Consider the following 12,000-nt stretch of genomic DNA (forward strand, 5'->3'; position numbering starts at 1 on the left):
AAAAAAAAAAAAAAAAAAAAGCATTATGTTGTGTTATTAAACATATATTTTCTTATTTGATTTTGGTTAAATTTAATTTATGTATTTTAAAAATATTTAATTTAATTTTTAAAAGACAACATCCCACTGAAACCAGAACCCAACAATTAAATATTAAAAATAAAATAAAATAAGGATTTCTCTAGTGATTCGTGTCCTCATCATAAAAAATAAATTCCTTACTTTTTCCCATCCCAAAAAAAAAAAAAAAATAAAAACAAATAAACCCTTTTGGCAACTAATTTCAAGTTTTATTAATTATTATTATTATTATTAGGTCTTTGTATTTTCCAATTAAAAGGTATTTTTGGATTTTTAAATGTAATTTCCAAAATATTTTATTTTATTTTTCAAAAATAATTATTTTAGTCTCTAGCTTCCTATATATATGCTAAATTAATTATAAATATTTTCTTAATTTTATATTTTATTTGAAAAATAATTTTAAACTTTCAAAAATTTAATAATACCCTTAAATTTAAAATATCATTAAACTTTTAAAAAATAATTAAAAAATATCTTGGAATACTCTATTTTTAAACAAAGTATTTCAATTAATTTAGCTTATTATTATGTTTTATAGAATCCCTTTTAAAATATAGTTAATAAGACTCTTTTTTACAATTATCGAATTTTAATGACTATTTTATTTTTTAAAAATAAAATAAATAATTATACTGTACACGAATTAGTTACAACCCTCTTTCTGAGCAACCCTAAAAATTTCACAGCAATTATTTTTATTTTCTTAAGAAAATTATTTTTTTATCCATATCTTCTCGTTCCTGATTGGTATCAGAAAAATCCAGAACTGAAGAACAAAGAAATGGAGAAAGCATAATCGAAGTTCATTGGAAGCGTATGGAGCAGTTCAAAGAAAGACAAGAATCGGAATCGGAAGGGATCGAGAAACTCACATGAGCAGCATCTCGTCTGATGCTTGTTCCAGGAAGATCCTTCGGCAGATCTCTGAGTCTCTGAGCAAAAGAAGAAGAATCTTGAACCGTTTGAGTGGAGAATAGTTTCCTGATCGACGAACAAGCGCCGGATGAAATCGCCGCCCTCTGCTTCATCAAACTCCTCGACGCGGCACTCGCCATTGATGTCGATTACTGGAATCTGCTTCTTTGAGAAATTTGAAGAAGTAGAGCCCTAGAGAGATGGTAAATTACAGAGAGGAGATGAAATTAGAGGAAGAAATTGGGAGTGATGGTCGCCAATGGCTTCTTCCGCCTTTTGTACTCGATATCCTTCCTTTGGCTCTCATTTGCTGCCTCTGCATTACCTTATTTATTTATTATTATTCTACTCGTATTTGAAAAATTCGAAATACCATTTTTTTTTTTAACATTAAAATGATACTTTTTATTTATAAAATTATTTATAAAACTAAAAAATAAAACAGCCTATTCATAATATTAATAAAAAATAGCTCGGGAGATGCTAACAAATTGGTCTACTACATAAACGATTGTCGAGACCAACTTAAGAATAGATTTACAATCTAACTCTACCATACTTTACATTGAAGATTATTACCGAAATTAATAATATTTAACATTGACCGATATAAATGTTTGACTTTTATTACATTTTGATTATTAATGTAATATGTACGGTAGATAAGTATGATTTTTTTTAATAATTGAAAAAAAAAATCCCGACAACTCACTCCAATCAACCTAAAAATAAAAGGTTTGGGTGGGTTGGGTTGTGAATTTTATTAGGTTTGTTCGGATCACAAATCCAATCAGCCTAAAATTTTAGCTTAATCTAAAAGATTTCCTCAACCCAACCGGTGTAATATGAGATTAAAATATGAACGGTTCTTGAATTTGATCTTTGACTTTTTTATTTTGTGTATGATAAATCACTGGACCGATGAATTTTTATAAATGACTAATTGTACCGTCTATTTATTTGACATTTTAAAAGTTTATAGATATTTAATGGACGGTTTTTTTTTTTAATCCTTTAACAAAAATATAATTAAATTAACACGATAATTATAGTAAATTGTATTAGGTGAAATTAGATAGTTTAGTAAATAAAATATCAATAATATTTCAAATATTAATGTCTTTTTTTTCGCTTTGTAATTACTGGACAAAAAAAAAAACTCCTTAAAATATGTTGAAAATTTAAAATGCATTTTTCTTAATATAAAGTTTCAATCATTAACTATAGGTTATAATTTTGTCACTTTTTTAAAATTTTGGTAAATTAATAAGATAAAATTTATAAATAATATTTTCATATATATACATAAAATATAATATAAGAACAAAACTTATAAAATGACGTTTTTAAATAATAATACTATTATTATTTATTATTATTCATCGAATTATTGAAATTAGGTTTCAAACTTTAGTGAAAGGAATCTTGAGGTGGGAGATACATGCACGGGAAAAGTGGGCCCTACGGGATTGTGCTGAATTTCCACGTGGCCGCTGTCCCTCCATTTTACCTGTTTTGTCGTCTTGTTATTGTTCTAATCATATTTTAAATCAACAAATGTGGATTTTTCAGTTTTTTCAGTAAATAAATAAATAAATTACATCTCGTTAAAATTTAATAAAATATTGATGCCGATGGAAATTTCCAAAATAAATTATATATATATATATTACGTCGACAAGTAAAAATGTGTATTATTTATATGATATTATGATTTAATATCGACATTTGAAATGGTAAATAATGTCTCATTTGTTGAGATATGTTCGAATTTCTGCATTTTAATATTCAAACTATACTTTTGTCATATTCTTAATTCAACGACATATTGATATAAAGATTTAAATATTTAATATTTTGATCAATAATATATGGGTTAACCCGTCGAACTATATCCATGGGTGAATATATTAAATTTTATTCGTAAATATTATTTATATAATGCTAAATTAATAAGTATATCTTTAAAATTTGTATTTTATCTTTAATTTTTTTTTTTTAAATATCAATTTTTTAAGAATTTTTAAAAATAATTTATTTATTTTTTAAAATATACATATTTAAAATAAAAATAAAATGGGAACCGTGCCCATTGAGGAACTCGATTAAATTAATTCAAAAAGGTTTTTTTTTTTCAAAATTAAAAAAAATATATTATTTAAAAGAAAATAATTCTCATTCAATGTATGTGAGACGTGAGGGGGCGGCTGGCGGCTGAACTCCAACGGTCAAAAAGAGTCTAATATGGTTTGACTGGTAAAATTTGATTGGGGGATTTATTCATTTATCATAAATTATGATACAAATTATTTTTATAAATTAAATTTAATTTAATTTAAGCAAGCTATTTATTGAATATGTTTATAATATATTCGTCAGCAAGATTTTTTTTTTTTTTATATAATTTAGGTAAGTATTTTGAAACTTAAATATATATTTTTTAATTTCTTTTTAAGTAATGATTTTTACTCTATGAGATGCAAAATTAATATTTTTCAATTAAAATATATAAAAATATTTCATATTACTTTGTTTAAATAATTAAAATGATCTATGTTTTTTTTTGTTCAATTATTTTATTCATAGAAAAAAGTTAGATTAAATATTTTTATATTAATTTTCTTGAGAAATTAAGGATGTGAAAAATAATATTGTTTGATGAGGAATTATTTTATGCATAATAAAATATTTTACACTAATAATATATTATATTATAATGATTTAAAATAATGCATAATAATTACTTTTCCTACCAACCATCATTATTCCCAAATGCAATTGGTGGATCCCAAATTAGGGTGGTGGAGGTTTAAATTTATTATAAACAATTATTCTTAATGATTTAATTTTCTACCACATAATTCGTGAAGTCGAAAAAAAAAAACAAAAAAAAGAGACAAATAGGATCGAATCTAGTACCAGACCTCGGAGGGTGGCTTTTGCTAAAACTCGAGCAGTTTCTTGAAACTTGCTTCTAATATGAAACTTTGAGTATTTATAGATGCTTTTCCTAATAATACGGCTTGATAATAGATCGCTTCTTCCAAAGCACGCCATGTTCGTTCCGCTCGCAACAATCTAATGAGTTCTCTAGATGAAAAAAACATTAGACATTTTTGTCGATAAATATTGAAATGAGCTAATTTAGTCTTTAAATTTTAGATGAACGATCGTTTTGATTTTATATCTGATGTCATTTGATCCATTCATTAAGCAATCCTGACAAACAGCAAGAACCCGTCATTTAAGTTTAGAGACAAAAATATACATTTTGAGATTCCGAGAAGGGATAGAGGGGTTGGCCTTTGAGTTGAAGAATGGGCAAAGAAGCAAAGGGAAGAAAATGTATTGAAAAAGATTGAAAGAGGACCAAAGTTTCCAAATTTTGTACTTTCTTCTCTTTTCTTTTTGCCATTTTGTGGTTGTTTGTGTCTCTATTTGCATTAGAGAACAAGTTTGATTAGGATTGTTCTTTGGTTCTCACATGTCAAATTTTGTATTCTAATTTGCATTTTCGTACTCCCAACTTTAACCTTATTTCATTTTCGTCCTTGAAAAATGATTTGAACGTTATTTAGTAACACTTTTTTTCTTGTATATCTTATAGATGTTTTTTTATGCAAATGATGACAAGTAAATGACAATGTAAGTAAATGATATTCTCCCTCAAGGTTTTATGTCCTCTTTGAGCTTTTCCCTTCGAGCTTCCCTCAAGATTTTAAAACGGATCCACTATGGAGAGATTTCCACATCATGCTTCATTCCCCTCTTCGTGGGATCTCACACTAGTATAAGAACTTTAAGTCAAGGGATTTGAATTTACTTACCTAACTATTTTGGAGTTATGGTCTTATGTACGAAGTTACAACCCGAGATGTGTGATGACAAAGTTCGATAATCTACAACCCTAAATTTCAACCATTATTAATTTGAAGCCAACGACGAGGACTAATTTTAAGATCCATTCAAAGTAAAACATTAAATTAGGATATTTTAAAGAATAGGAACTAAAATAAAATGAATTCCGCCAAAATTGAATTTTAACTAGAAGTCAAATACCTCAAAATCTCATAATCTCAAGTAGAAATATGAAAAGGGTAAACGAAAAGATAATTATCAAATATGAATATCAATTCAAATTATGTAATAGATAATCAGTATTAGCATTCATATGCAAAAAGGATACATAAATATGAATTGGAAACAATGAAGTGCTTACTTGAGCTTCGTACTGAAGTCAGATAGCTGAAGAAGTTGAATCCTTTGAATCGCAGCTGCTTCCTCTCTCTCTTTCTGTGTGTTATATCCCCAGTCCACTATTAGCAGTAAGACAAGATTAATGCTCATCAAATGAACGCCCATATGCAGCCATTAGCAACAGAGCCAAAGCTTAGAAAATTAAGATATCAAACCTTAGATAAATTGAAGGGGCAATTGTGAATCCTTTGTTCCTTGTTATGCATCTCCTTAGTAGATTCTTACCCTTCGTCTATAACTGTAACAACTCAAGCCCACCGCTAGCAGATATGTCCTCTTTCGGACTTCCCCTCAAGGTTTTTAAAATGCATTTGCTAGGGAGAGGTTTCCACACCCTTATAAAGAATGTTTTGTTCTCCTCTCCAACCGATGTGGGATCTATCCACCCCCATTTGGGCCAGTGTCCTTGTTGGCACTCATTCCCTTATCTAATCGATGTGAATCCTTTATTCTTGGTTATGCGTTTGCTTAGTGGATTCTTACCCTTCATCTATAACTGTAACGACCCAAGTCCACTACTAGCAGATATTGTCCTCTTTGGGCTTTCCCTTTTAGGTTTCCCCTCAAGGTTTTTAAAACACGTCTGCTAGGGAGAGGTTTCCACACCCTTATAAAGAATGTTTCGTTCTCCTCCCCAACCGATGTGGGATCTCACAACCACCCCCCTTCGAGGCCCAGCATCCTTGCTGGCACTCATTCTCTTATCCGATCGATGTGAATCCTTTGTTCCTACTTAGTGGATTCTTACCCTTCATCTATAACTTTTCTCTCAAAAGGACTTTAGGACGTCAAAGGATAATATGAAAGTATCATTATGTTCGAGAAAAGACTGAAAGAGGGAGAGTGGAGGAGTACCCAGATATATATTCCACGCATCTAATTCTGGCTCTTTGATGACATTCTTTAGAGTGGCCAATCGATCTTCCACAAAGCTGGCCACATTTAAAGCACATACATTCTTAGTTTTCTCTCTCTTTTGAAGGGAGAGAAGAGAAAAGAAGGAACAAAACATGTATAATGGCACTTATAACAGGCAATGCTAATATTGATGAGTGAAAATATGAGAGATATCTTACTGCAGCTTCAATCCTTGGTGCTCAGGCATCTTTTGAAGCAGCTTTAAAACTTCTACTTTCGGACTGAAAGGAATCAATAATGTTAGTTAAGAAGAAATGAGGGAAAATATTTTCATGATATGTCAAACAAATCCAAAGAGCTAGTGAAGATTATTGATAACTCTCTATAAGCAGAGTTATATCAAGTCTTTTTGTAGTTAATTTTGCACTCATACAAACCATTTTCTCGTTAATGACTCTATTTATTTTAATTAGCAAGAATGAAATAGTCCACTGTGGTTCGAACATGAAAAAAAATATCAATTTGCATGAGTGGAGCCTAATTATACATTTAATTAAGTTATTTGGTAAAATTCCAGAATATTTGTGTTGAACCATGATGTTGTAGCAAATTTGGAAACAACCCTGCTGGCAATTATGCTAGAGGAATATACTAACCCCGTTCCTAGACCATATATTCTTTCGGGAGGTATGGCCACTCCTGCAAGTTCTCGTAGTAGAGCATCGGCAAATCGACCCTGCGCCAAAAAAAGAGAAGAGAAGCATATGAGATATGTGAGAAGATGCATAACTCCAAGGAAAGATACATGGTGTTAGAGAGTTTAGTAAGTGTCAAGTGTGGATCCAACCTGCTTTGTGGTAACTATGTATATCCTTGAGCTTGCAAACTTCAGAGCATCAGAAACACCTGGATAAAATCTGTACACAATGTTGTAGATGCAATAGCCTTCCAAATCTAAAAGTAGAAGTGATTTGTATATGATGATTCACAATATGCCAGTTTTGACCAAGAGTGAATGCCAACATCAGTGTCGGATATATTAAATGTCATTCGGGACTAAAAAGAACATGATTTCATTAAATAAGAGTTGAGCTTTTGGACTATCCCATCTGGATAAGCCTGAAGTTATTCTACAATAATGTTAAACAAGTAACAATCGATTTTTTTTTAAAAAGTAGCTAGACTAATGTATCATCCTCTTGATGAATAACAGATACATTTCTCCATAGTTAAAGCCTCAAACGTTTTCATAGTTGTCTCTCCCATGGTGTCAGCTTAATTTTATTTTATTTTTTTTGTTAATTTTAAATGCTTAAAGATTCACGGCCCAAACCCACTGCTAGCAGATATTGTCTGTTTTGGCCCGTTACATATTGCCGTTAGCCTCACGGTTTTAAAACGTGTCTGTTAGAGAGAGGTTTCCACACAGTTATAAGGAATGATGAGTTCCCATTTCCAACCGATATGGGATCTCAGAATCTACCCCTCTTGGGGGCTCAGTGTCTTCGCTGGCACATTGCTTGGTGTCTGGCTTTGGTACCATTTGTAACAGTCCAAGCCCACCGCTAGCAGATGTTGTCCGCTTTGGCTCATTACATATCACCGTCAGTCTCACGGTTTTAAAACGCGTCTATTAGGAGAGGTTTCCACACCATTATAAGGAATGCTTAGTTCCCCTTTCCAACCGCCTATCTTCTCGCTATCTTCTTACTAAATAGAGAAGGTCAATTGGACAACAAAGATATTGTAGCTCAAACAAAAGAAACGAAAGCTACCAAAAAGTACTCAAATTCCCATGGTGGCTTTATCCACCATTAGTTTGAAACAGGATATCTGTTTCATTTGAAAAGATTGTCCAAAGTACCTATTTGCACCGATCCAAGTTGTTAAGTCCTCATCCATCCATTGATCTCTAACCTTTCCAAAAAGGTCTATGAGAGCATCTCTATTCTCTCCCCATTCTTCCATGATGACTGGTTTGAGGTTTGACCAATTCTCCAATATTCCTTGAACTAGGAGCCCTTCTGCAACCTTTCTAATTGAAAAAATAAAATGTAATGTCCGCAAAATTTCCTAAGCATGTCAATAGAACTGATATTATAAACTGAAGCAAAACTGTGGGCAAATACCCACCGAAGATTTCCTAATTGAAGGCAATCTCATCTCCAACAGCAACCTCACCAGCAACAAATTCTCATATCCAGTTTCAACCACAGGGCGGACCTACCACATTACAGGCATTAGTTATATTAACAGTATTTTTATTGAAAACTTCAGTCTGCTAATGAAATTTCTGAGGCTTTTCCCTCTTTAATACTATAAAAATGCCCCAGAAAGATTACCAGTTTCTTTGTATAATTATGAAGGGTTATAAAGTGGGGGATAGATTGGAACAAAAGCTTGGAGTTATTTCACGGCAGTTCTCTATTTTTTGTCTTAATTTCTTTTAGAAGACCTATGGCTGAATGATTTTAAATATTAAAGATATTGCGCAATTGTTTTTTTGTTTTTTTTTTTTTTCCTTATTAAAATTTGATGTTCAAAACTAAAAGAACAACCAAATAAAAAGAGCCAAACACAAGAAGCAAACTATATAAAGTATGGTCGAGGATTGCAGGGAGAGGAGTCCTACATCAGCTAATTAAGGGGTTGATCATTGGTTTATAAGTAAGGAATACCTCCTACATCAGCTAATTAAGGGGTTGATCATTAGTTTATAAGTAAGGGATACATCTCCATTGGTACGAGACCCTTTGGGGAAACCAAAAGCAAAGTCATGCAAGCTTATGCTCAAAGTAGAAAATATCACACCATTACGGAGGGTCGTGATTCTTAACATGGTAGCAAATCCATGCCCTTAACTTAGCCGTGTCAATAGAACCCTTAGATGTCGAACAAAGAAGTTGTGAGTCTCGAAGGTATAGTTAAAAGTGACTCAAGTGTCGAATAAAGAGTGTACTTTGTTCGAGAGCTCCGGAGAAGGAGTCAAGCCTCGATTAAGGGGAGGCTGTTCGAGGGATCAATAGGCCTCAGGGGAGACTGTATGGTGTACTTCATTCGAGGGGAGGATTATTGGGAAAGGAGTCCCACATCGGCTAATTAATGGGTTGATCATTTGTTTAGATAAGAAATACATCTCCATTGGTCTAAGGCCTTTTGGGGAAACAAAAAACAAAGCCATGAGAGATTATGCTCAAAGTGGTCAATATCATACCATTGTGGAGGGTCATGATTCCTAACCGACTCCAAATCCTAACTCTTAGAAGAAAAGGCAATTTCTATTACTATAGAAGATGGTTGATCTATGAATTGAATACAGGCTATAAGAAAACAAGGGAACTTTTTTGAAAAATCTAGAAGGCATAAAGCTATTTCAGAACAACCTTATATCTTTTGCCTGCAACTAATTAACACCAAGTCCTTGAGATACAACAGGTCGCTTAAACTCCTGCCCCCTCATTTTCTCTCGGTTATCGCCATTTTTCTTCTTTTTCTCGAATGTCTTTTTCATAAGAACATATTTTACTAGTTTTATGTTTCTCAATCTTTAAATTTGACTGAGCTATATTTAAAACACTGAAACAATGGAAAAAAAATTGAATAGAACGTTTAAATTACAGAATATCTATAAACCCACTACAAAATTTGTCATGTACTTCGATGATAGATAGATTCACAACCGTATGGGTTAAGAAAACATCCACAACCCCCAAAAAACATACAGATTGAAACAATTAAAGATCAATAACGACTCACTGTGTACATCTGATCCACAATCCAATTCTCCAAGCTCGAATCCACATCGTTGAACAAGTCAGGCCATCTTACCTTAGCAGCCTGATAACATTCAAACAGAAGCACAAAGCACAACCAATCAACTCATGAATTACTCTTATGAAGAAAAAAAAAACAATTCAAAGTTCTCCCTTCGATCCTCAGTCTACATTCAAACGAACGCCAGCCAATTGCAGAAAAAACAAAGACATTAAGCAACCAAATACATCTAAACCTCCAATCTATCAATAGCTCGGAACCTCACAGCATTGAATTGAACGAAGAATTGCCGATTGGCATAAGAGAGTGCTATCAACACAATTGCAGAATAAACAAACACATTAGGCAACCGAATACATCTAAACCTCCAATCTATCAATTTCTCAGAACCTCACATCACTGAATTGAACGAAGAATTGCCGATTGGCATAAGAGAGTCCTATCAACACATTTTCAGTCAAATTTTCATTCATTTTGAGAGGAACCAAAAGGGAAAAGTGAGAGAGAGGCGAACCTTAACAGCAGAAAGAGAGCTTTCTCCGCAGCTATCGCAGAGAACTCCATCGAAGTCCAAAGCGTAGAGATCCCCCATCTTCTTCCTACCTTGTTGTCAGTGATTTTCGGCTTCTCAGTTGCCAATCGCTCGGATAATAGATAGCATTTTCCAAAATTTTCTATTTATTTTCTTTTTTCTTTTCTCCTCGCTTACCCGCCATCCTAAACTACAAACCCTTTTGGTAAAAATTAATTAAAAATAAATAAATAAATAACAAATTTCTTACGCCCTAAATAGTTAGACGAAAACTCTCAACAATGGTACGATATTGTCCACTTTGAGCATAAGCTCTCGTAGTTTTGTTTTATATTTCTCCAAAAGGCATCATACAATAGAGAGAGTATTCTTTGATTATAAAGCATGATCATTTCCCAAATTAGCAGACGTGGGACTTTCATCATCCAACACGTAGAAATAATAGATTTCTTATTCAATTGAAAAAATGATAATGTACCATTCAAGTCTAATAGTTTAGTGAGTCCAACTGTGTCTTATTTCCCGACTCATTTAATAGCTTGTTTATGTCTACTAATGTACCGTTCATGTCAAACAATAGCTTATCTAAGTTTAAATGTATCTCGTTTTATAGCTCATTCAACTGCTCGTTCAGTGGCTCATTTAGATTCAATAATGCACCGCTCAAGTTCAACCGTGGCTTATTGAAGTCCAATTGTGTCTCGTTTTGTGGGTCATTTAGTTGCTCATTAAGTGGCCAATTCAAGTCAAATAATAGCTTGCTCAGGTCCAACAATGACTTATTCAAGTTCAATTGTATCTCGTTTTATAGGTCAATTTATATCATTAGGTCAAATAATTAGAATTTACGATACTGATATACGATTATTTGGTTCCTCTCATATTGATATACGACTATTTGAGTAACTTTATATCATTAGGTCAAATAATTAGAATACATGTGATTTTGCAGAAGGGTCGTACAAAATTAGTGGAAAAGTTGACAACTAGTCATATCCCTCTATGGGGCAATTCAAGTTTAGACATGATTTCACCGAAGAGTCATACAAACTGAAAATACAATAGTAAAACAATACAACATGGAATAACATAAATGGTTCAACGTGGCATGGGCATGCAGATACAGACAACACGCCCTAGATGAGCATGACCGTGACACCAAGCATGTGAAAATGACATTTCGGAAACGTAAAGTGAAATAGGCCTATAAAAAACTAACTTAAAGTCATAATATAAAACAAACCTAATTGTTTAGTTTCTTGGGGTTGTTTATAGCTAGTTTCTAGTATTTTAAAGTCAACTTTTAGTATATTCTCGTAAAATTCATTTTCAGTGTGGATCTGCTCAATCTAGCGTTTATATCACCAAATTGATTGATGCTAACTGAATGCAATGTTAACGCACGGGATGAAGGTTGTTCTATAAGAGGAAGATGTTGCAAATTTGATCTATAAAAGCGAAAGGGGAGCAACTAGTCGTGTCCTCACTTACATCGGCTCCTCTCCACCATTCATTGCAAAACTTTTCCATACACACAACGCTCTAGCAATGGATCACCATGTACAATATGTCCAAGTACA

The 12,000-nt window shown here is 32.4% G+C and overlaps 2 protein-coding genes across 3 annotated transcripts in view; both read right to left on the reverse strand.

Moving 5' to 3' along the window:
• The window catches only part of LOC111460401 (bifunctional L-3-cyanoalanine synthase/cysteine synthase 1, mitochondrial), a 4,316-nt gene extending 3,017 nt beyond the window's left edge, over positions 1-1,299 (reverse strand). Inside the window, exon 1 of the mRNA XM_023103649.1 lies at positions 957-1,299. Within this exon, the coding sequence (XP_022959417.1) occupies positions 957-1,139 (183 nt within the window). The 5' untranslated portion in view covers positions 1,140-1,299. The remainder of the gene's footprint in view (positions 1-956) is intronic.
• Positions 1,300-5,097: 3,798 nt separating this feature from the next.
• Positions 5,098-10,581, reverse strand: LOC111460350. Of its 2 annotated transcripts, none has more exons than XM_023103583.1 (9): positions 10,403-10,578; positions 9,871-9,951; positions 8,248-8,337; positions 7,979-8,145; positions 6,962-7,031; positions 6,771-6,850; positions 6,333-6,395; positions 6,112-6,188; positions 5,098-5,315 (listed from the first exon to the last, which is right to left on the reverse strand). In XM_023103583.1, the coding sequence occupies exons 1-9, from the start codon at positions 10,478-10,480 to the stop codon at positions 5,215-5,217; spliced, it is 807 nt and encodes a 268-aa protein (XP_022959351.1). In that variant the 5' UTR covers positions 10,481-10,578; the 3' UTR covers positions 5,098-5,214. The 2 variants fall into 2 exon arrangements, with proteins under 2 accessions (XP_022959351.1, XP_022959352.1); XM_023103584.1 differs by lacking the exon at positions 5,098-5,315 and adding an exon at positions 5,343-5,771 and having other exon boundaries at positions 10,403-10,581.
• Positions 10,582-12,000: the final 1,419 nt, after the last annotated feature.

Source organism: Cucurbita moschata, unplaced genomic scaffold (genome assembly GCF_002738365.1).
Source record: "Cucurbita moschata cultivar Rifu unplaced genomic scaffold, Cmos_1.0 Cmo_Scf00023, whole genome shotgun sequence".
Taxonomy (NCBI): domain Eukaryota; kingdom Viridiplantae; phylum Streptophyta; class Magnoliopsida; order Cucurbitales; family Cucurbitaceae; genus Cucurbita; species Cucurbita moschata.

Coding starts and splice junctions, on each gene's coding strand:
- LOC111460350 (XM_023103583.1), bottom strand. CDS start 10,480: ATGGGGGATCTCTACGCTTTGGACTTCGATGGAGTTCTCTGCGATAGC. Junction 8,146..8,247: donor CTTCAATTAGGAAATCTTCG/GTGGGTATTTGC, acceptor TCAATTAGAAAG/GTTGCAGAAGGGCTCCTAGT. Junction 6,189..6,332: donor CACCAAGGATTGAAGCTGCA/GTAAGATATCTC, acceptor AAATGTGGCCAG/CTTTGTGGAAGATCGATTGG.